This window comes from Neoarius graeffei, chromosome 7 (genome assembly GCF_027579695.1).
Source record: "Neoarius graeffei isolate fNeoGra1 chromosome 7, fNeoGra1.pri, whole genome shotgun sequence".
Classification (NCBI taxonomy): domain Eukaryota; kingdom Metazoa; phylum Chordata; class Actinopteri; order Siluriformes; family Ariidae; genus Neoarius; species Neoarius graeffei.
Window position 1 is genome coordinate 43,059,948 of NC_083575.1, and position 25,658 is coordinate 43,085,605.

Sequence of the window (25,658 nt, forward strand, 5' to 3'; positions counted from 1 at the left end):
AGTCTTCCACCGGTTACATTGGTCCAAGACAAGGTTGGCTAGGATTATGCCTAATATTGATCCAACATGTGACAGATGTAAAGTTGAACCTGCTACACTCGTACACATGTTCTGGAGTTGTCCAAAATTATTTGAGTTTTGGAATTCAATCTTTGTGTTTTTGTCTAAAGCTCTGAATGTGGATATTGAACCCTCTCCATTGGTTAGTATTTTTGGAGTAGCACCTGAAGAACTAAGCGGCATAGGCGACTGTGGTAAAATTGTTATAGCATTTACAACACTAATTGCCAGACGTATTATATTAATGAAGTGGAAAGACAAATCGCCCCCTACATTTAAGCATTGGATTAATGATGTAATGCAATATCTGACACTTGAAGATATCCGATTTCATATCCAGGGTAACAGTCTCAAATTCTGCTATATTTGGCAGCCTGTCCTCACTTTAGTGGGAAAGCTTGATTCTAATGACATTATGTAGTAAATTCTATGGAAGTCCTCCTCCTCCTTCCTTCTTTATTTGTGTATTTTATTCATTTATTTATTTATTTATTTATTTTTCATTATTATTATTTTATTTTATTATTATTATTATTATTTTTAATTTTATCTATTATTATTTATGTCATATTGTTTTTTCTTCTTGTTGTTGTTAATTACTTTGAATTGGGGTGCGACGGGGTTGGGAGGGTTGAATGTTAATGTTTGTTCTGTACTTAACACAAAAATAAAAAAGACTTGAGATTAAAAAAAAAAAGTCCAAAGCGCCCTCCCAAAGAGCTCACCGTCGCACAGTAAGGGTCCAGCTTGTGTTTAACCTGTTGCTTGAATTTGAGTTGTCTTTTGTCAGATCAGTAACGTTCTAAGGTAGTTTCTATGTGGCCAAATATAATACTTAGACGACAGACAATCACTGATCTAAAAGCAAACCACAACATGCTTATTCACTCTGGGTCACTCCTTTGTCCTTGTTGTCGTAAAGTTGTGTCGAGAGCTTTACAAAAGAAGGCAGTGGCGCATACAGTATGACGTCACACATGCAGCGCCTGACCAATAAATCGCTGCGATCTAATGGCGGACAAGGTTTTAGTGATTTCTGGAACAGAATTCAGATGCAAAAAAATTCTTTTTCGAACCAATTTTTTTTTTAATTTATCGGTGAACTTTACAACTTATACAGAAAACTCGGGATTTTATGATGTCATTTTCATAAGACTAGCACTTTTTAAGTGAAACCAGACCCAAAAGGTTTTGGTGACATTAGATAGTGGGAGTGTCATTACAGTATACAGTTGTACAGGAAAAAAAAAAAACAATCAGTATGTTGAAATATGTTGAAAGGATATGGAGCGTATTGTGAATGAGAGTCCTGGGATGAATACAGGATTGTCTTTATGATTACAGCAGCAGAGCTGAAATGTAGTGTCTGAGATAAAACAGATTAGTTTCTCTAAACATGAGCACAAAATATTGTTTTTCTTTTGAATATTTGTTTAATGAGCTTCGCAGTTGATCACAGGACTATTTGATTGTTCCCAGTCAAATATTTGACTATGTGACTGTGCCCAGAACTATCTTCACATGTAGGAAAAAAAGAAGGTTTCTGATGAAAATGAGACCATTTGTGTGTATCTGCAGAAAGGCTGTGGCTATCACCTGGACCTGTTTGTGGTGGGTGTGATGCTTGGATTGTGTTCAGTTATGGGACTACCGTGGTTCGTGGCTGCCACCATCCTCTCCATCACGCATGTGAACAGCTTGAAGCTGGAGTCCAAGTGCTCAGCGCCAGGAGAGCAGCCCAAGTTTCTGGGAATCAGAGAGCAGCGCCTCACCGGACTCATGATCTTCCTCCTCATGGGCTGCTCTGTCTTCATGACTTCCGTCCTAAAGGTCAGTCACCTTTGACCTGTAGTATGTAAATCCCATTACTTTCTTTTACAAACAAGCGTTGTGTGATTTGAATATATTTGTTTTGTCTGTAGTTCATCCCAATGCCTGTGTTATACGGAGTTTTCCTGTACATGGGGGCGTCGTCTCTCAGAGGCATACAGGTAAGCTAGTGTAGCTAGTGCATGCATAACATTCACACTTTTGACTTGTTTGTGATACGTTGTTGGGGTCTCTCTAGTTGTAGATCTGTATTTTACATGAACCGTTTTTAAAAAATGAAACGTATGGAGGTCTGAAATGAAGGTGCGACACAAAAAACATCACAAAATCGAATCCAAGTCATCCCGAGTCCAAAGGTGCTTTCGAGAGGTACCAACTGAGAGGACCTACTCAATGGGGAGCTCCTCCGAGAACTACATACCTTCAAGGGCTTTTATTCTGTTTGCAGTCACACCTCCAGAATGAACACTGAAGTGACGTAAGCCGGCTTGCTAGCGTGACATTAGCAGGAAATGCTAGCAAAGATTTTTATATTTCACTTAGAGGTGTCAAAATCACGCTGCATTTTCTCTTTCGCTTATTAGCTCAATAAAGCCTGGACTTCTCCATCCATTTGACTTTTTTTTCTTCCACTTTTAATGCTAACATTAAGAACTGTTATTTGCACGGCTATAGTTTTACACAGATTTTTAAAAATGGAGGTTGCTGGTGCTGCATTGTCTCGTGCTCTACCAATCACCGTACACTTATGTCACTCATGGTTCCTCTTGTGCTAGGAGAATACCTACCCTCAAGTACTGTAGGAGCTAAGAAAGGCCCTCAAAACTACAATCGTTCTCAGTTCCTGCAGTGCGGGGGCACAAAAAAAAAGGGGGGAACTTCCTCCAACAGTTCTACAACCCCAAGTCCAAAAAAATTAGGACGTTGTGTGAAACAAAAATAAAAACAGAATGTGATGATTAGCAAATCATAGAAACCCTATATTTCATTGACAACAGTACAAAGACAACATATCAAATGTTGAAACTGAGAAATATTATTGTTATTTGAAAAATATATGCTCATTTTGAATTTGATATCAGCAACACATTTCAGAAAAGTTGGGACGGGTCAACAAAAGACTGAAAAAGTTGTGTAATACTAAAAAACCTAATTTGGTTACGTGGCAACAGGTCAGTAACATGATTAGGTATAAAAAGAGCATCCCAGAGAGGCGGAGTCTATAGTCTATCATCTATGGCACATAATATCACGAAAAGATTCAGAGAATTTGGAGAAATCTCTGTATACAAGAGACAAGGCTGAAAACTGACATTGGACGCCTGTGATCTTCAGGCCCTCAGGAGACACTGCATTAAAAGCAGATATGTGTCTAAAGTGGAAATCACTGTATGGGCTCAGGAACACTTCAGAAAACCACCATCTGTGAAAACAGTTAATTACTGCATCCACAAATGCAAGTTAAAACCAGATATAAACAATATCCAGAAACACCGCCACCTTCTCTGGGCCCAAGCTCTTTTACGATGGACTGAGGCGAAGTGGAAGATTGTCCCAAGGTCTGACGAATCAAAAGTAGAAATTCTTTTTAGAAATCATGGACCCCACGTCCTCCAGACTAAAGAGGAGAGGGACCATCCAGCTAGTTATCAGTGCACAGTTCAAAAGCCAGCATCTGTGATGGTATGAGGGGTGCATTAGTGCACATGACATGGGTAGCTTGTACATCTGGAAGGCATCATCAATGCTGAATCATATAAACACGTCTCAGAGCAATATGCTGCCATCCAGGCAAAATCTTTTTCAGAGAAGGCCTTCCTTCTTTTAGCAAGACAATGCCAAACTACTTTCTGCACCGGTTAAAACTGCACAGCTCCGTAGTAAGAGTCCGGGTGCTAAGCTGGCCTGCCTGCAGTCCAGACCTGTCTCCTATTTAAAACATTTGATGCATTATGAAGCACAAGATACGACAAAGAAGACCCCAAACTGTTGAGCAACTGAAATTGTATATCAGGCAAGAATGGGACAAGATTGCTCTTTCAAAACTACAGCAATTCTTCTCATTTCCCAAACGTTTACAGAGTGTTATTAAAAGTTGAGGTGATGCAACACCATGGCTGTAACTACCATTGAGGACACCGAGGTCATGTCCTCTGTATTTTTTTTCAGAAATTTCAAATTGGTCTACGCTGAATTCGACCAGTGATCAATGTAAAACGCAGCGTCCGCATCCACATGTCATCTGTATTTCCCCCCAATAAAATTCACGTTTGTCTAATGTCATCTGAAATCTCTCAGCCTCTATCTCTATCATTGCCGTGTCTAACGCAGCGTCACACGACGTAGCCTATACTAGTGTCGGCCGGGGAAGTTGGGTTTTGGATAAAACAGGCAGGGTGTAGTCTACGCTCTATCACATATGCCTACCTAACCTAACGTAGGCTAATAGTCACATAGCATTATAGAGCTTTACCTGAGTGCAAAATGAAAAAGTTGCAACATACTAAATTAAGGTTTGGACAGCCAACAGAAGAGCAGGGAAAGAGAAGGAGGGAAGGTGAGAAAATATTGTCAGTGCAGTGGCAGACCGTTCGGCGGTGTCATGCCAGCTTTCCAAGGGGAAACGTTTCATTGTCATTGCCTATTATATTTTAGTTAGCATTTCGAGAAACATTCAAAACTACGTTGTCACAGGCAGCCCTGTGCAGGGCTGACTAAACGGGCTTGTTCGAGTAACTCTCTCTCTTTTTCTCTCATAACTCTCTCTCACTCACTCACTCACTCACTCACTCACACACAGACACACAAATACAGACACACACACAAATAATACACTCTCACACACTCTCTCTAATGCATAGTCTTCACACAGAACTAATAGCTCTACATTCTAATGTAATTTAAGATAATGAAATGTAAATAATGCCAATACTTCAGGTAGCTGAGCAATACACTCAGTTCAGTTCAGTTTTGACTTTTATGTCAGACAAAACTCCACAGTTCTGATGGCACAGTTTTAGAATTGTTAAAGTAAATGTGTTGTGAGCCAAACTTACATTACTGTGTTTCAGAGAATGCATGCAAATGGATCTCAATTCAAGACAGCCAGATAGACTGATGCCTTTACATTACTGCTCAGAATGTCTCTACACATACAGACACCCACAAATAACACACAAACTCTCTCTCTCTCACACACACACACACACACACACACACACTATTATTATAAGGTGTAATACTAAAGCTTACAATTCAGCAGTTCACACCCTTTCTGTCATGTGTATGCTGCAATGTAAATAATGCCAATACTTTAGGTAACTGGTACTTTAGGTATGTATACTCAGTTCAAGAGTTCACTACTTTTCTACTTTTATGTCAGATAAAACACCACAGTAATGGTGCCACAGTTTTAGAATTGTTAAAATAAATGTGTCCTCCACCAAAATCTTTATTTATTTATTTAAGTTGTGCCGGGGGGCTTCGGTGCTGTCAGCCATGTTTGACCTCGGTATTTGAAAAATCCTGGCTACGGCCCTGTGCAACACTGGTAAACATGCCCCTCTCCCAACTTTTTTGAAATGTGTTGCTGACATCAAATTCAAAACGAGCATATATTTTTCAAACAACAATACAATTTCTCAGTTTCAACATTTGATATGTTGTCTTTGTACTATTTTCAATGAAATATAGGGTTTCCATGATTTGCAAATTATCGCATTCTGTTTTTATTTCCAGTTTACACAGTGTCCCAACTTTTTTGGAATTGGGGTTGGAAGAACTATGAAAAAAGTTCCTCCGTTCCAAAAGAGCAACATTGCCCATGCTCTGTGGGTTGATGGGATTGTGCTACTTACTCCCCTGTCAATCATAGTGACACTCAACAACCATTCGCATCTGTGAACTCATGAATGTGGAAGAGGGTAGATAGCACTTTCCTCGAAGTGTTATGTTGCCCTGCGATGTAGTGTGAGTTGGTTGGAAAAGATGCAGTGACTGGCTTAACATGTTTCAGAGGAAACAAAGCTTTGGTCTTGCATTTATGAAGAGGCTTTGGGAGAAAATGTTCATTACTTGTTAGCTACATTAGTGTTGTAGTGCCGGTACAAACCAAAAAAAGAAAAGACACCAAACATGTAATATTCCACCAAGCTTGTGGTCGTGATGGTGTGTGTTCTGTTCTGTTCGCAGTTCTTTGACCGTCTGAAGTTGTTCGGGATGCCAGCGAAACACCAGCCCGACTTCATCTATCTGAGACATGTTCCTCTGAGGAAGGTCCACCTGTTCACCATCATCCAGCTCAGCTCCCTTGTCCTCCTCTGGGTTACTAAAACCTCCAACGCTGCCATCATTTTCCCCATGATGGTAAATCCCGCTCCTGTTGTAGGTGTGAGAGAGGAGGATATTGTAAAAAGTACGATGTAAAGAGAAGTTTGTAATCTTGATAGTGAATGTGAGCTGCTTTGCTGTGCAGGTGTTGGCGTTAGTTATCATCCGTAAGCTGCTGGACTGCATCTTCACAAAGAGGGAGCTCAGCTGGCTCGATGACCTCATGCCTGGGAGCAGCAAGAAGAAAAAATTGGAGCATGCACAGGAAGGGGTACAACATTACAGTACTCTATCTAATAGCACCCATCCAGCCCTTTTTATGTGACTGGTTGATCATGAAAGTGAGCTTTTAGGCTTAAGATCTTAACAGTGAGTGACTGCAGGTTCATGTGAATGAGCTGTTACTGGAGAAAGAGCTTTATATCACAGCAAGTGTATTAATCAACAATTTCTGATTCGAAAACAAATTCAGTGGCTAAGCCTGAGTACTTATGAGAATTTAAGTCATTAAGCAGCCTTTTTCTCTGTAATTCAAGTTGAAACATAGTCATGATGGGTTGATACTTACAGGAGAACCACAGTGTGATGGTGGAGGATGAGGGAGTTGTCCAGGTGCCACTTGAAGGGCATAACAAGTAAGCAGAATACATCACATTTTTGTCCATTGTAGACTTTTTTTTTAGTTCTCTCAGGAAAAAAAGAGACATTTTTATGAATTCTAATAAAAATTTAGACTTTGGCCTGCATGTAATTTCCCACTTAAAATCACAGCATGACTTGTTCTTTTATCACTGAAAAGGTTTTCTGTGTTGTTTTAAGGGACGACCCTTCCACAGTCAACATTTCACGCGGCATCCATCTGTCCGTCCGTTCACAATTCACAAAAATCGCTACTCACTGAGTTTTCAATGGATTTTGATTCTGATTGTTTGTTTTTGGAAGATCTAATTGCTCTAATTGAAGAGCAACATACCTATTTATAAACGAGTCTGGTTTCTCATGGTACGGACGTGTGAGCTACTGCGTCACTGATGCTCTGGTTATGAATTATGACACGGACAGTATTTTCCTGATTTTTTTTTTTAATTCTTTTTAATGGACAAGTTTGGTCCATTCAAATGGACTCAAGGCTACAAACCTTGCATGTTCATTCTCTGTGCTGGTTATGAGTGAGTGTGAGAGCTAATCTCCAGCTATATTCCCATGAAAGCCACAATTCTGAGCCACAATCCTTCAATCCCCATCCTTCTAAAACACTTAATATGCTCTCCTATTAAAACTTCTTGAAAGTACCTTTTTTTTTTTTTTTTTGAATGAATTGCTCATCCCCTGTCATGCATTAGCTCCCTCTCCTAACCTCCTAGCTGCTGACTTTCCAAAGGTAAGATGAGCTCCCAAATATTTCCCATCTAATCCTGGTCACGTGAATGAGAATCATTTTTCTAAAAAAAATAAAATAAATAATTTATCGTTTTCTCATTTTGTGTTGTGTGTGAAAACCATAGAGAAGAAGATGCATGAGGTTTTTTTAGAGGTCAAAGTTGAAGCATGGCCTGTCACTCATATGCTTGCTTAAAGATTAACTTGCCCTCCTGTCACAGTTATTCAGTCATTCATAAGAAAAAAAAAGCATACCACTTGTTAATTGCAAATCCAGCAGTGAAAAGATGTACAACGTCAAAGCAAACCTTCATTCGTTCATCTTCAAGAACCACTTTAATCTGGACAAGGTCTTGAAATATATATTGAATAGGATGCCAGTCTATTGGCACTACATACCTTCACATAGCCAGTCCACCTATGTTTTTGAATGGGGGTGGGAGGAGGATGAAGGGGTGAAACTTCACACCAACAATAACCTGAGCTGAGGCTCAAACCCACAACCCTGTAGCTGTGAATGGCAGTGATACCCACTACACCATCATGCAGCCCTCTTAAAAATTATGAAGGAGTTTTCTTTGAAGAAGTAAGTGACAAGTAAGTGAGATCATTTGCATCTGTTGCTAGGGCACGAGAAAGTGTGGTTCTGTGATTGGTCGCCTGCCATGATGGTCAGTTGGAGCAGTTCTGGGCCACATTTATTAGCAAAATGGACTAGACTCTATAGTGAATATTACAGAGGCTGGTGGATCCAAGCACCAACCTCCGCTCCAAAAAAGTGAAGCCAATGTGGAAGTGCTAAAATCTGCAGTTCTTCGAATGGACACTTGAGGCTGACTCCAAAAGCGAGTCAATTCCCATTGACCCCCGTGTTAAAATGTCTAAATTTACAGTGAAAACAAACATGTTTACAGCCTGGTACCAAAAATGGTTTTGGTCTCTATACAGTGTCTTACAAAAGTATTCATCCCCCTTGGTGTTTGTCCTGTTTTGTCGCATTACAAGCTGGAATTAAAATGGATTTTTGGAGGGTTAGCACCATTTGATTTACACAACATGTCTACAACTTTAAAGGTGAAAGTTGTTGTTTTATTGTGACACAAACAATAATTAAGATGGAAAAAAAAACAGAAATCTGGAGTGTGCCTAAGTATTAACCCTCCCAGAGGCAATACTTTGTAGAGCCACCAGCTGCAAGTCTCTTGGGGTATGTCCCTATTAGCATAGCACATCTAGCCACTGGGATTGTTGCCCATTCCTCAAGGCAAAACTGCTCCAACTCCTTCAAGTTAGATGTGTTGCGTTGTTGTACAGCAGTCTTCAAGTTATGCCACAGATTCTCAATTGGGATGAGCTCTGGGCTTTGATTAGGCCATTCCAAGACATTTAAATGTTTCCCTTTAAACCACTCCAGTGTAGCTTTAGCAGTGTGTTTTAGGTCATTGTCCTGCTGGAACATGAACCTTCATCCCAGTCTCAAACCTCTGGCCGACTCCAACAAGTTTTCCTCCAGAATTGCCCTGTATTTAGTGCCATCTATCTTTCCTTCAGTCCTGACCAGCTTTCCTGTCCCTGCAGATGAAAAACATCCCCACAGCATGATGCTGCCACCACCATGCTTCATTGTAGGAATGGTGTTCTCAGGGTGTTGGGTTTGCGCCACACATGGCGTTTCCAATGATGGGCAAAAAGATCAATTTTATTCTCATTTGACCAGGGAGTCTACCACATGCTGTTGGGCAAACTCCAAATGTGTTTTATTTTTTTCTTTAAGCAGTGACTTTTTTTCTGGCCACTCTTCCATAAAGCCCTGTTCTGTGGAGTGTATGGCTTAAAGTGGTCCTATGGACAGATGATCCGATCTCTGATGTGGATCTTTGGAGCTCCTTCAGTGTTATCTTTGGTGTCTTTGTTGCATCTCTGATTAATGTCTTCCTTGCTCAGTCTGAGAGTTTTGGTGGGCGGCTTTCTCTTGTCAGGTTTGTAGTGGTGCCATGTTCTTTCCATTTTTGCTATAATGGATTTAAATGGTGCTCCGTGGGAATTTATATATATATATATATATATATATATATATATATATATATATATATATATATATATGAGAGAGAGAGAGAGAGAGAGACAACCCAACTCTGATCCATACTTCTCCACAACTTTGTCTCTGACCTACAACCCCAATTTCAAAAAAGTTGGGAGAAAGTACAAATTGTAAATAAAAACGGAATGCAATAATTTACAAATCTCAAAAACTGATATTGTATTCACAATAGAACATAGACAACATATCAAATGTCAAAAGTGAGACATTTTGAAATTTCATGCCAAATATTGGCTCATTTGAAATTTTATGACAGCAACACATCTCAAAAAAGTTGGGACAGGGGCAATAAGAGGCTGGAAAAGTTAAAGGTACAAAAAAGAACAGCTGGAGGACCAAATTGCAACTCATTAGTTCAATTGGCAATACGTCATTAACATGACTGGGTATAAAAAGAGCATCTTGGAGTGGCAGTGGCTCTCAGAAGTAAAGATGGGAAGAGGATCACCAATCCCCCTAATTCTGCGCCGACAAATAGTGGAGCAATATCCGAAAGGAGTTCGACAGTGTAAAATTGCAAAGAGTTTGAACATATCATCTACAGTGCATAATATCATCAAAGGATTCAGAGAATCTGGAAGAATCTCTGTGCATAAGGGTCAAGGCTGGAAAACCATACTGGGTGCCCGTGATCTTCGGGCCCTTAGACGGCACTGCATCACATACAGACATGCTTCTGTATTGGAAATCACGAAATGGGCTCAGGAATATTTCCAGAGAACATTATCTGTGAACACAATTCACTGTGCCATCTGCCGTTGCCAGCTAAAACTCTATAGTTCAAAGAAGAAGCCGTATCTAAACATGATCCAGAAGCGCAGACGTCTTCTCTGGGCCAAGGCTCATTTAAAATGGACTGTGGGTCATTCCACGTCAATTCAACCAGGGCCCGCGCACTTAGGTCTCAAATTCTGAAAAAATTTCAATGATTCAGTGATTTTAGGGGCACCTGTGGTTACTCTCAGGTGCCCCTAAAATCACTGAATCCTTGAAATTGAAAAGCATACCTTCACCCCTGCACAGGCACTCTCAGGTGATCATGTCAGGGCAAAATTGGCCTTTGGTTATTTACTCTTTACATTAATGTTATAGAAAACATATTGCTCTCAATGGTGCATTTTGCCCATGTTCAGGGTGGAAAATAAGAGAGATTCGAGTAAGACAAGCCAAATTGGTGTTTTTAAAAAGAAGGGATCATGGAGAATAAAGAAAAATATTTTAAAAATCTGCACACTTTCCCACAAGGTGTTACGGTGCTCTGAAAATGACATCCAAAATGATTTGTCAGACTTGTGAGGTCTTCTGTTCAAACACTGATAGAGTTTCCTTTCTGTTTATTGCTTTTTTTGAGTGTTTCTACTTACCTCAATAAGGGAAAAAATCAAGAGCCTATGTTGGGTAAAAATATGTCTTCTGAAGGCCTAAACAGAGCACAGCCAAAAACTCCAATAAAATTTTGATCATCTTTGAGGGAGTGCTATGACCATGCAGGATCATCCAGACCCAAAATGACAGCTTTGCTACATACTATTCCTATGTATGTACCAGCATGCAAAATTTGAGCCTCCTACATGGTTTAGTTCTTGAGCTATGGGCTTGTGAACTTTGACAAAAAAAAAAGTCTGAACAAAATTGACACCCCGCTCCCCCAGTAAAACTGGCTGTAACATGGAAAGTATACATCTTACATTCAAATAAATTTGCAGTGTTTCTCCTAGGTAACATGGGTACATCTGGTGATTTTTTTTTTTTTTTTTCAGAATTTTGAGACCTAAGTGCGCGGGCCCCGGTTGAATTGACGTGGAATGACCCCTGTGGCAAAGTGGAAAACTGTTCTGTGGTCAGACGAATCAAAATTTGAAGTTCTTTATGGAAATCAGGGACGCCGTGTCATTCGGACTAAAGAGGAGAAGGACGACCCAAGTTATTATCAGCGCTCAGTTCAGAAGCCTGCATCTCTGATGGTATGGGGTTGCATTAGTGCATGTGGCATGGGCAGCTTACACATCTGGAAAGATACCATCAATGCTGAAAGGTTTGAGACCTAAGTGCGCGGGCCCCGGTTGAATTGACGTGGAATGACCCCTGTGGCAAAGTGGAAAACTGTTCTGTGGTCAGACGAATCAAAATTTGAAGTTCTTTATGGAAATCAGGGACGCCGTGTCATTCGGACTAAAGAGGAGAAGGACGACCCAAGTTATTATCAGCGCTCAGTTCAGAAGCCTGCATCTCTGATGGTATGGGGTTGCGTTAGTGCGTGTGGCATGGGCAGCTTACACATCTGGAAAGATACCATCAATGCTGAAAGGTATATCCAGGTTCTAGAACAACATATGCTCCCATCCAGACGACGTCTCTTTCAGGGAAGACCTTGCATTTTCCAACATGACAATGCCAAACCACATACTGCATCAATTACAGCATCATGGCTGTGTAGAAGAAGGGTCCGGGTACTGAACTGGCCAGCCTGCAGTCCAGATCTTTCACCCATTTGGCGCATCATAAAACGGAAGATACGACAAAAAAAAAAAAAGACCTAAAACAGTTGAGCAACTAGAATCCTACATTAGACAAGAATGTCTAAGTGAGAACCAAGGAGCCTTCAAATACAACCCCAATTCCAAAGTTGGGATTGTATTTGAAGGCTCCTTGGTTCTCACGTTGCTTGCTTAGTAGTGTTGCAGAGTCAGGGTCCTTCCAGAACAGGTTGATTTATACAGATATCATGTGACAGATTATGTGACATTTTGATTGCACACAGGTGGATCTTAATTAGCTAATTATGTGACTTATGAAGTGAATTGGTTGGAGCAGCTCTTATTTAGGGGTTTCATACAAAAGGGGGTGAATACTTATGCACACTCCAGATTTCTGTTTTTTCATCTTAATTATTGTTTGTGTTACAATAAAAAAAAATGTGCCCCTTTAAAGTTGTAGGCATGTTGTGTAAATCAAATGGTGCTAACCTTCCAAAAATTCATTTTAATTCCAGCTTGTAATGCAAGAAAACATGACAAACTCCAAGGGGGATGAATACTTTTGCAAGACACTGTAGTTCGTTTCGCCCTTCATGACAGCTATATGTGGGGGGGGTGAATTTTTATATAATTCAACAGTTTAAATTATATTGAGCCATACATTTATGCATAATTGGGGCAGGGCCAATTTGAGTGACAGTTACGTTTGTGTCATCTTGTTAGCTGCTAGCTGGCTTTACCTCAGAACTCAAGCCAAATTCACCACAGCTGATGAATTTATGTAGATAATTTATGCAGCCCTGCTTCTTTTCGTCAAAGAGCTTTTCCATGCAAACGCAACTTTTACACACTACTACACCTGCAAGTTACTTTAATGTATTTTATTAGATTGTACTTACCTTTCAATATTTTTGATGTAGTTGTTGCCGATGAAGTTTATCAGGGTTTCCCGTTCAGTAAATTAGGCTCAGACTGACAATTTGACAGCACGATCGACTAAAAATTTACATTTTGGAGTTTGACATAGAAATAATAGCCATTCAGCATGAAGATTCATGTCACAACAGTAAATTGTTCACCAAGGGACACATCTCTTAACTACCGGTAAATCGCGGGTTTGGTCAATTGTTTTATATCAAATACAGTGTGCTATGTGACCATCTAACAGTAGCTGCTGTCGACCTCAGCCACTCCAGTATCACTAGCAAGCTAGCTATTAACCAAGCTAATGTTAATTATCTCCGCTATCATGGGTAAATATTATCGCAAATGTTTTTATTAACAATTAAGATTGTTATTAACAAAAATTAAGATTGAAAAGACGACACTCCTTGATCATATGTTACTGGACGGTTACACACCCAGTGACTATTTTAATTTTTTTGTAAATGGACCGTTGAGGTTATGGTCTGTATCTTATGGAGCGGCTTCTTTTAGTTTAGCCTGTAGCTTGCATAGCTAGCTTGTTAGCTTTAAGGTTAGTAGACGGCTTCCAGCCGCCAGGTTTCACTATCCCCGCCCCTTTCTCCATTTATGGACTAGCCAGGAGTTAGGTGGAGTCAGGTGCTGCCAAGATGGCGACGCCCGTAGCCTCCTTATTTGAGCTTCAAACCCGCTCTTCAGAAATCCTATGAGTGACGTCCCAGAGGCTTTGTCCATTATTTTTCCAGTCTATGAGTGGATCACACACTGGTACTGAATGTGAAACAGTATCACTCCTCTTCGTAATACAACACGCCAAATCATGATTCTATTCAACATTTAAAATGTATCACATTTACATTTATATCTTTAAGACATGAGAACATGAGCAGATCCGATTTGTTCTGCACAAACTGAGGCAGAAAGGTTTAGATGGCATTTAGCTAAAAAGTGGGCGAAGTTACTCTTTAAGTGTGTTGAGTCTGCATCCCAGAGAGCTTTTCTATTTGCACGGTTTTTGTTCCCATGCATCCAAAAGTTTTACTCTTTATACTATATACTTTTATACTTTGCTTTGGTGTTTTGAATTAATTTGCTTATTTTGTCTTTCTTTGGCTGCTCTTCTCTTTCCCTCTCTTTATTTCTCGTTCTCTGTGACCCTGTAGATCTCCAGTGAAAGACATCACGAGTTCTCAGCAAACAGAAGAGGTGATAGACTGCAACATTGACCAGGAGACGAGTTTCTAACGTCTCATGTTGCTTTTAGAATCCAAAAGAGAAGTATTGTGCCACTGTGCTCACACTCCAGTCGACTGTGTGTGTGTGTGTGTGTGTGTGTGAGATGCCTGAAAAATGTGTGTTTGGAAAGGAGAAAGCATTTTGTGAGATCCTTTTACAGATTAAATATCTTCCCTTTTAGGAGTTTTACATTTGAAGTTGCTTTTGTTTTAACCTAGATGTATTTTTTTTTTAATGTTTTGTATTTTCGAGGGTAGGGTAACGTTTTCACACTCCTCGCCATACAGTATGACTACATCTATAAGGATATTTAACTCTTTACCCCTTAAAGCAGTTGCTACAGCCACCCTTGTATATGTATATCCTGTTCACCCTTAGAACATATTTACAAGAAAGTCTAAAAATAAGGGATATACATGGGGTTGTCATATGTCATCATTAAGGGGTAAAGAGTTAATGTATTTTCAACGCAACTTTGTGAACATAAGGATTGCAAAACAGTCAGGTGGCAAATTAAAGAGAAAAGCAACACAATGCACCTTGGTATCGATGCTCCAACTGTTTGGAACCGCGTTCTAGGGATGAACACCACCGTTTATTCCCTCAGTAGGTGTTTTGATGACAGTGGTGGTGGAGAACGCTGTCTTTTTGGACACATCAGTCCAAAATCTCACAAGGGTTTTCAAAAGGATTGAAATCTGGTGACTGGGAAAGCCATAGCATATGATTCATGATCAGTATGATCAGTTTCATTCTCATTTCTCTCGAGCTCTCGTGTCCTAGAGATGTGAACATTGGTCATTATGGGAAAGAGCACTCCCATTAGTAGAGGAAGGTTTCAGCTGAGGGTAGAGGAGATCAGCCAGAATAACTTTGTAATGATTTGCGGTAAAACATGCCAGGAAAATTTCCCCAACAGTTTTTCCTTTAATTTGTCATCAGTCTGTATACATTACTGTAATTTCTGAAAGTAACAGAAATGGTGTGTGTGTGTGTGTGTGTGTTATATATCCATCCATTATCTGTAGCCACTTATACTGTTCTACAGGGTCGCAGGCAAGCTGGAGCCTATCCCAGCTGACTATGGGCGAGAGGCGGGGTACACCCTGGACAAATCACCAGGTCATCACAGGGCTGACACATAGAGACAAACAACCATTCACACTTAGTCAATTTAGAGCCACCAATTAGCCTAACCTGCATGTCTTTGGACTGTGGGGGAAACCGGCGCACCTGGAGGAAACCCACGCAGAGAACATGCAAACTCCACACCGAAAGGCCCTCGCCGGCTGCTGGGCTCGAACCCAGGACCTTGCTGTGAGGCGACAGTGCTAACCACTACACCACCGTGCCTGCCGTGTGTGTGTGTGTGATATATATATATATATATAGTGTATATATATGAATATGAGAGTGGTGCTTGAAAGTTTGTGAACCCTTTAGAATTTTCTGTATTTCTGCATAAATGACCTAAAACATCAGATTTTCACACAAGTCGTAAAAGTAGATAAAGAGAACCCAGTTAAACAAATGAGACAAAAATATTATAATTGGCCATTTATTTATTGAGGAAAATGATCCAATATTACATATTTGTGAGTGGCAAAAGTATGTGAACCTTTGCTTTCAGTATCTGGTGTGACCCCTTTGAGCAGCAATAACTGCAACTAAATGTTTCTGTTAACTGTTGATCAGTCCTGCACACCGGCTTGAAGGAATTTTAGCCCATTCCTCCGTACAGAACAGCTTCAACTCTGGGATGTTGGTGGGTTTCCTTACATGAACTGCTCGCTTCAGGTCCTTCCACAACATTTCAATTGGATTAAGGTCAGGACTTTGACTTGGCCATTCCAAAACATTAACTTTATTCTTCTTTAACCATTCTTTGGTAGAATGACTTGTGTGCTTAGGGTCATTGTCTTGCTGCATGACCCACCTTCTCTTGAGATTCAGTTCATGGACACATGTCCTGACATTTTCCTTTAGAATTCGCCGGTATAATTCAGAATTCATTGTTCCATCAATGATGGCAAGCCGTCCTGGCCCAGATGCAGCAAAACAGGCCCAAACCATGATACTATCAGCACCATGTTTCACAGATGGGATAAGGTTCTTATGCTGGAATGCAGTGTTTTTCCTTTCTCCAAACATAACCCTTCTCATTTAAACCAAAACATTCTATTTTGGTTTCATCCATCCACAAAACATTTTTCCAATAGCCTTCTGGCTTGTCCACATGATCTTTAGAAAACTGCAGACGAGCAGGAGAGCAGTGGCTTTCTCCTTGCAACCCTGCCATGCACACCATTGTTGTTCAGTGTTCTTCTGATGGTGGGCTCATGAACATTAACATTAGCCAATGTGAGAGAGGCCTTCAGTTGCTTAGAAGTTACCCTGGGGTCCTTTGTAACCTCGCCGACTATTACACACCTTGCTCTTGGAGTGATCTTTGTTGGTCGACCACTCCTGGAGAGGGTAACAATGGTCTTGAATTTCTTCCATTTATACACAATCTGTCTGACTGTGGATTGGTGGAGTCCAAACTCTTTAGAGATGGTTTTGTAACCTTTTCCAGCCTGATGAGCATCAACAGCGCTTTTTCTGAGGTCCTCAGAAATCTCCTTTGTTCGTGCCATGATGCACTTCCACAAACATGTGTTGTGAAGATCAGACTTTGATAGATCCCTGTTCTTTAAATAAAACAGGGTGCCCACTCTCACCTGATTGTCATCCCATTGATTGAACACACCTGACTCTAATTTTACCTTCAAATGAACTGCTAATCCTAGAGGTTCACATACTTTTGCCACTCACAGATATGTAATATTGGATCATTTTCCTCAATAAATAAATGACCAAGTATAATATTTTTGTCTCATTTGTTTAACTGGGTTCTCTTGATCTACTTTTAGGACTTGTGTGAAAATCTGATGATCTTTTAGGTCATATTTATGTAGAAATATAGAAAATTCTAAAGGGTTCACAAACTTATATATAAAACATGAATTAAAATATTTTCTGACTGCAAATACTTGTCTATGATATCTAAAGAAATCCGAATTCATGTTAATAACTGTGCCACACTCATTTGGCCCAAATGAGTGTGAAATACAAATGCATCAATATATGGAATGATCTTCCCCTCTCCCTAAAGAATTTTACCTCTATGATAACTTTGAAACGTAGCCTTAAAAACCATCTGCTATCCAATGCCAACCATTTCTAAATCCTCTATTTCATCATATGTACTTAGTTAGGTTTTTGATTCATAGTATGTTATTAAAATGAATTTTCGTCTTGTATTATTTTTTGTCATTGTTACTGATTTAATTGTATATGCTTATTTTGCAATTCATTGAACTGTATTAGATTTTTGTTATATCTATGTTCTACTAATTCATCTGAGAATTATCTCATTAGTATTGTGATAGTATTTTAGTTTAAAGGAGGAAGACTTAGCATAAGCCTTGTTAGGCTTCTTCTTTCCTCCTGTACTTTTTTTAATTAATTTCATTACTTCACTGTTTTTTTGTGTGAATAAATAAACAAACAAACTGTACTGTATATACTGTATTTAAAACTTTTGGCACATTACAAAGCGCAAAATACAACAAAGGAGACCCCAAACTGTTGAGCAACTGAAATTGTATATCAGACAAGAATGGGACAAGAGTTCTCTTTCAAAACTACAGCAACTGTTCTCCTTAGTTCCCAAACATTTACAGAGTGTTGTTAAAAGTAGAGGTGATGCAACACAGTGGCATGCCCCTGTACATTCATTTTAGCATTCTCTGTAATGAGGATCCCTAGTAAGCTGATTCATAGTTTCTTTATAACCAATGACATGTTCATGAGTTGGCTATTTGGTTGAGCGAGTGTGCATGCACCAACTACGAACAGAAAAGAAAGAAAGCACAACTTTATTCATCACACACTTGTGAAATTTCCTCTCTGCATTTAACCCATCTGGAGCAGTGAACACACACATACCCAGAGCAGTGGGCAGCCACGCTAACAGCACCTGGGGAGCAGTTGGGAGTTACAGTGGGGCAAAAAAGTATTTAGTCAGCCACCAATTGTGCAAGTTCTCCCACTTAAAAAGATGAGAGAGGCCTGTAATTTTCATCATAGGTACATGTAACAAGTGTTCTAGGTGGGTGGAGTACAGAAGCATGGCAGGCCAGAACTGAGTTCTCAAAAACTCTTTATTTAGCTTTTCAGCTTAAATTACGCACACAAGTATCCAGGTTGGGGAGAAGCTCCCTTCCTCCGCTCTCCCTCTCCTCTTATAGGGCGCGGTCACTGAGACACAAACACAGGTTAATTCCCATCAGGTGCAGTGATTCCGTCACTTACCTTCCCTGACTCCGCCCTCCATTCACAGACCACCGCTTGACCATGCCCCCGCTGCCACAGTACACTTCAATTATGAGAGACAGAATGGGGGGAAGAATCCAGGAAATCACATTGTAGGATTTTTAATGAATTAATTGGTAACTTCCTCGGTAAAATAAGTATTTGGTTACCTACAAACAAGCAAGATTTCTGGCTCTCACAGACCTGTAACAACTTCTTTAAGAGGCTCCTCTGTCCTCCACTCGTTACCTGTATTAAGGGCACCTGTTTGAACTCGTTATCAGTATAAAAGACACCTGTCCACAACCTCAAACAGTCACACTCCAAACTCTGCTATGGCCAAGACCAAAGAGCTGTCAAAGGACACCAGAAACAAAATTGTAGACCTGCACCAGGCTGGGAAGACTGCATCTGCAATAGGTAAGCAGCTCAATGTGAAGAAATCAATTGTGGGAGCAATTATTAGAAAATGGAAGACATGCAAGACCACTGATAATCTCCTCGATCTGGGCCTCCACACAAGATCTCACCCCATGGGGTCAAAATGATCACAAGAACGGTGAGCAAAAATCCCAGAACCACACGGGGGGACCTAGTGAATGACCTGCAGAGAGCTGGGACCAAAGTAGCAAAGGCTACCATCAGTAACACACTATGCTGCCAGGGACTCAAATCCTGCAGTGCCAGATGTGTCCCCCTGCTTAAGCCAGTACATGTCCAGGCCCGTCTGAAGTTTGCTAGAGAGCATTTGGATGATCCGGAAGAGGATTGGGAGAATGTCATATGGTCAGATGAAACCAAAATAGAACTTTTTGGCAAAAACTCAACTTGTCGTGTTTGGGGGAGAAAGAATGCTGAGTTGCATCCAAAGAACACCATACCTACTGTGAAGCATGGGGGTGAAAACATCATGCTTTTGGGCTGTTTTTCTGCAAAGGGACTAGGACAACTGATCCGTGTAAAGGAAAGAATGAATGGGGCCATGTATCGTGAGATTTTGAGTGAAAACCTCCTTCCATCAGCAAGGGCATTGAAGATAAAACGTGGCTGGGTCTTTCAGCATGACAATGATCCCAAACACACCGCCCGGGCAACGAAGGAGTGGCTTTGTAAGAAGCATTTCAAGGTCCTGAAGTGGCCTAGCCAGTCTCCAGATCTCAACCCCATAGAAAATCTTTGGAGGGAGTTGAAAGTCCGTGTTGCCCAGCGACAGCCCCAAAACATCACTGCTCTAGAGGAGATCTGCATGGAGGAATGGGCCAAAATACCAGCAACAGTGTGTGAAAACCTTGTGAAGACTTACAGAAAACGTTTGACCTCTGTCATTGCCAACAAAGGGTATATAACAAAGTACTGAGATGAACTTTTGTTCATCTCATCTCATTATCTCTAGCCGCTTTATCCTGTTCTACAGGGTCGCAGGCAAGCTGGAGCCTATCCCAGCTCGCTATGGGCGAAAGGCGGGGTACACCCTAGACAAGTTGCCAGGTCAACACAGGGCTGACACATGGACACAGACAACCATTCACACTCACATTCACACCTACGGTCAATTTAGAGTCACCAGTTAACCTAACCTGCATGTCTTTGGACTGTGGGGGAAACCGGAGCACCCAGAGGAAACTCATGCGGACACGGGGAGAACATGCAAACTCCGCACAGAAAGGCCTTCGTCGGCCACGGGGCTCGAACCCGGACCTTCTTGCTGTGAGGCGACAGCACTAACCACTACACCACCATGCCGCCTGAACTTTTGTTATTGACCAAATACTTATTTTCCACCATAATTTGCAAATAAATTCTTTAAAAATCAGACAATGTGATTTTCTGATTTTTTTTTTTTCTCATTTTGTCTCTCATAGTTGAGGTATACCTATGATGAAAATTACAGGCCTCTCTCATCTTTTTAAGTGGGAGAACTTGCACAATTGGTGACTGACTAAATACTTTTTTGCCCCACTGTAGGTGCCTCGCTCAAGGGCACCTCAGCCCAAGGCCATGCCATATTAGCCTAACCGCATGTCTTTGAACTATGGGGGAAACCAGAGCACCCGGAGGAAACCCTCACAGACACAGGGAGAACATGCAAACTCCACACAGAAAGGCCCTCGCCAGCCGCTGGGTTCGAAACCAGAACCTTCTTGCTGTGAGGTGACTGTGCTAACCACTTACACCACCGAAATGCATGTTTGGAGCAACAGTATTCAGTCCCCCCAGGATTTTGCGGGCCTTTTTTGTGATTGTTGCGGGCTAAAATGTCTGATGTTGCGGGGGGGGGTTCCAAAAAATTGCGATGAAAGTTGCGGTGTTTTTTAGGTTTTTGTTGCGATTACATTGCGGGAGGAAGTGAAAGTTGCGAGAAATTGTTGCAATTTTCTCTTTTTGTGATTAAAATTGAGTGATATGTTAAACATTAAGTTATTACTGAAAAACTATTGATTAAAAAAACAAAGACACTGAGAAATGGTCCTATAAACAACTTTACCAATATAAAAGATTACCAGGACTACAAAAATGCAGAAAAATAGGCTTTACTTATCCAAATGCACCTGTTGGTTCAAAAGTTAAAGTGCATAGAACCTCACAGCACAACATGAAGTTACCTTAAAAAAATAATATAAATGCCTCAGCTTTCATGTAAGAAAAAAAAATATTAATACTAGTACTGTGTGCAGGCAGTCTCTCCTGAAGACTAAATTAAACAATAATTATAAACTAATAAAATAAATGGCTCAGGCTTCATAGAAGAAAAAAAAAACAATTTGAACAGAATCTCACAGTATGATGCTGAAGCTGCCTAAACAATGGAAAATAAAATACCATTTTGGCAAAAATGTTGGCATCCATTAATTTATTGTATTAAGTAAAAAAAATAATGTAAAGTGCACACAGTCCTTCACTGTAAACATAAAACACACTTCCAGTAACAGAATTTAAGCCTACATAAACACTGACTTGCACATCAAGCAATGTTGCTAGATACTGCTGACGTTTTCCAGCCCAAAATATGTTCAAAACCCGCCAAAATGCACCCGCCCAATCTGGCAACACTGCGCACATGCTGCTTCTCTTGAACGTATACACGGAAGTAAGGCGGAAGGTAGTTTGTTGACGTCACCTCAAGACGACACCAACAATTGGTAAAATTTGCGGGAAAGTTGCGGTGATTGGATATAATTGCAACACCGCCCTGAATTCGCAGGGATTGGTTGAATTTGCGTTGAAGTTGCAAATCGCAACATCGCAAAATCCTGGAGGGTCTGAGTAATTACTTACAGCAAAGTGCTCTTGATTTCTCAAATCTGAAGGTGTCTCAAGGGACTTGTGTCAAATGATTTATACAACCCCGATTCCAAAAAAGTTGGGACAAAGTACAAATTGTAAATAAAAACGGAATGCAATAATTTACAAATCTCAAAAACTGATATTGTATTCACAATAGAACATAGACAACATATCAAATGTCAAAAGTGAGACATTTTGAAATTTCATGCCAAATATTGGCTCATTTGAAATTTCATGACAGCAACACATCTCAAAAACGTTGGGACAGGGGCAATAAGAGGCTGGAAAAGTTAAAGGTACAAAAAAGGAACAGCTGGAGGACCAAATTGCAACTCATTAGGTCAATTGGCAATAGGTCATTAACATGACTGGGTATAAAAAGAGCATCTTGGAGTGGCAGCGGCTCTCAGAAGTAAAGATGGGAAGAGGATCACCAATCCCCCTAATTCTGCGCCGACAAATAGTGGAGCAATATCAGAAAGGAGTTCGACAGTGTAAAATTGCAAAGAGTTTGAACATATCATCATCTACAGTGCATAATATCATCAAAAGATTCAGAGAATCTGGAAGAATCTCTGTGCATAAGGGTCAAGGCCAGAAAACCATACTGGGTGCCAGTGATCTTCGGGACCTTAGACGGCACTGCATCACATAGAGGCATGCTTCTGTATTGGAAATCACAAAGTGGGCTCAGGAATATTTCCAGAGAACATTATCTGTGAACACAATTCACCATGCCATCCGCCGTTGCCAGCTAAAACTCTATAGTTCAAAGAAGAAGCTGCATCTAAACATGATCCAGAAGCACAGATGTCTTCTCTGGGCCAAGGCTCATTTAAAATGGACTGTGGCAAAGTGGAAAACTGTTCTGTGGTCAGGTGAATCAAAATTTGAAGTTCTTTATGGAAATCAGGGACTCTATGTCATTCGGACTAAAGAGGAGAAGGACGACCCAAGTTGTTATCAGCGCTCAGTTCAGAAGCCTGCATCTCTGATGGTATGGGGTTGCATTAGTGCGTGTGGCATGGGCAGCTTACACATCTGGAAAGACACCATCAATGCTGAAAGGTATATCAAGGTTCTAGAGCAACATATGCTCCCATCCAGACGACGTCTCTTTCAGGGAAGACCTTGCATTTTCCAACATGACAATGTCAAACCACATACTGCATCAATTACAGCATCATGGCTCCGTAGAAGAAGGGTCCAGGTACTGAACTGGCCAGCCTGCAGTCCAGATCTTTCACCCATAGAAAACATTTGGCGCATCATAAAACTAGATACGACAAAAAAAAAAGACCTAAGACAGTTGAGCAACTAGAATCCTACATTAGACAAGAATGGGTTAACATTCCTATCCCTAAACTTGAGCAACTTGTCTCCTCAGTCCCCAGACGTTTACAGACTGTTGTAAAGAGAAAAGGGGATGCCTCACAGTGGTAAACATGGCCTTGTCCCAACTTTTTTGAGATGTGTTGTCATGAAATTTAAAATCACCTAATTTCTCTTTAAATGATACATTTTCTCAGTTTAAACATTTGATATGTCATCTATGTTCTATTCTGAATAAAATATGGAATTTTGAAACTTCCACATCATTGCATTCCGTTTTTATTTACAATTTGTACTTTGTCCCAACTTTTTTGGAATTGGGGTTGTATAATGTACTACTAAAAAGAAAATGCAACACTGAAGGAAGGAGTCTCCAGTGTCAGAGCCTTGAGAAAAGAGAGGTTTGCACTCCCTGGTTCCTTGGTAATGACAAGCTGCATTTAAAATCCTAGTGGATTCAGTGGATCCATTCTGTCTGAACCAGGAATACACCCTGGATGTGCCAACGATTAATTAATTAATTAATGAGACTGTATATGTAAGCTGTATCCCACATAATGAACTGATCTTTAGACAACCAGACACTTAATTTTAAGTGAGACTCTGGGGGATGAGCATGTGCATGGCATTGTTTGTGAGTACAGGAAGTACCAGTGCACGCCTCTTAGCTCAAGTGTGTAAAGAGGAAGAAATACTGGACCAGCATCTCAGCTGCTTTGTCTCGCTTGGGCATGCCTGAAATGACTGTGAACAACTCAGCACCACCAGAACAAGTGAGCTGACGGAGAGAGGACATGACCAACAATTTTTAAATGATGATTCAGAGATGGTCAGTGCATGTTGGTGGACATCATGTACACATTTCACCCTGTTTAGACATGTGCATATGATCTTAGGGTGCTTCTTGAGTATAATTTAAAGGAAAATTCTCGGACAACATGGAAAGGAGCCACCGTGTGATAATCGACTACAGGCGCTGAATGGGGCACTGCATCAGAGACCAGAAGAAGAGAACGATATCAATAATGAGCGTAGAAACAGTAATTTTCCATGGCTTCTTTATAGTTATTGAGGCAAACAGACTCAGGTGTATCTCTGTAATGATTCTTTCCATGTTATCAGACTCTTGTAATAATATTGTGACCCTGTCAGTGGAGGAAAAAAGTACTTTGACATGAATGATTGCCCCATAGGATTACATTATATAGCCATTTTGCAGTTGCCAGTTCTAGTGTTCTAACTCAGTACTGGCCCAATTTCAGAAGTTTTTTTCCTGAGTAACTCAGAGATGGGAAACTAGGACCCAGGTTAAAAAATCCCAGAGTTTCCCTTTAAAGTGAAATGGGTACTTTTGTTTCATTCAGTCTGATTTTGGGTTTACACTGCAGAAAAATAAGAAGGACAGAAAAAAATATCACTAAAAGTTGATGACCTTATGATCCATTTTAGATGAAATCCATCAGTGTGTCGTCTGAATATGTGCTTCAATAGAAGAGCTGAGGCATGAGGAAAATTAGACCTTTTGTACAAAGCAGTTTATTTACATTTAAATAGGGACCTAGAAATAGTGCAGAATGTTGAATATTAAACATCCCACTTAAACCTCACCACGCCCCAAGATCTTCAATGTGATCTTATACTTTTGGACTTGTATATCTATCTACAGTATCTTGCAAAAGTATTCATCCCCCTCGGCAGGGTGCGATTTGTCAAAAAACCAGAAGGGGGGATGTTTTTTTTAATCATGAAACGTCACAAAACTAAGGTAACAATAGGCTAACAGCTCAATAACATCCGATGTTATCAAATGAATAACACTGTGGCAGCGGGGGCGTGGTCAAGCATCGGTCTGTGACAGGAGGGCGGAGTCAGGGAAGGTAAGTGGCAGAATCACTACACCTGTCGTTAATTCATGCGTTTGTGTGTCTTCCCAGTGACCGCGCCCTACTTATGGAGAGAGAGCGAGAGCAGCGGGAGCTCTCTCCACAACTAGACGACTGATGTGTGTGCGAGTGCAGATAGAAGCTGAATAAAAACGAGTTGTGTGAAATCAGTTCTGTCCTGCCGTCCTTCTGTCACAGACCGATGCTTGACCACGCCCCCGCTGCCACAAACACTAAATGAAAACGAACACTAAACCAGAGATAGTAAATTCATCTTCCTATCTCTCTGACTAAATACACTAACACACAACAAAGTTCGCATTGCTTGTCGCGTTGCTGTGATGTTTCTCTCCCTCCGGATTACGGTGACTCGAAAATCACTAAAATACATGAATACTAAATGAACAGTTTGCTCTGATGGCGCAGTTCATGTGGTCTTTTCTGCTTTCCCGTCGGTGTGCTATC

At 40.6% G+C, this 25,658-nt stretch overlaps 1 protein-coding gene across 1 annotated transcript in view; it reads left to right on the plus strand.

Moving 5' to 3' along the window:
* LOC132888854 (sodium-driven chloride bicarbonate exchanger-like) overlaps positions 1–14,346 on the plus strand; it is a 168,007-nt gene extending 153,661 nt beyond the window's left edge. Inside the window, exons 27-32 of the mRNA XM_060924948.1 lie at positions 1,639–1,890; positions 1,983–2,051; positions 6,082–6,255; positions 6,365–6,490; positions 6,790–6,854; positions 14,265–14,346. Of these exons, the coding sequence (XP_060780931.1) occupies positions 1,639–1,890; positions 1,983–2,051; positions 6,082–6,255; positions 6,365–6,490; positions 6,790–6,854; positions 14,265–14,346 (768 nt within the window). The remainder of the gene's footprint in view (positions 1–1,638; positions 1,891–1,982; positions 2,052–6,081; positions 6,256–6,364; positions 6,491–6,789; positions 6,855–14,264) is intronic.
* Positions 14,347–25,658: the final 11,312 nt, after the last annotated feature.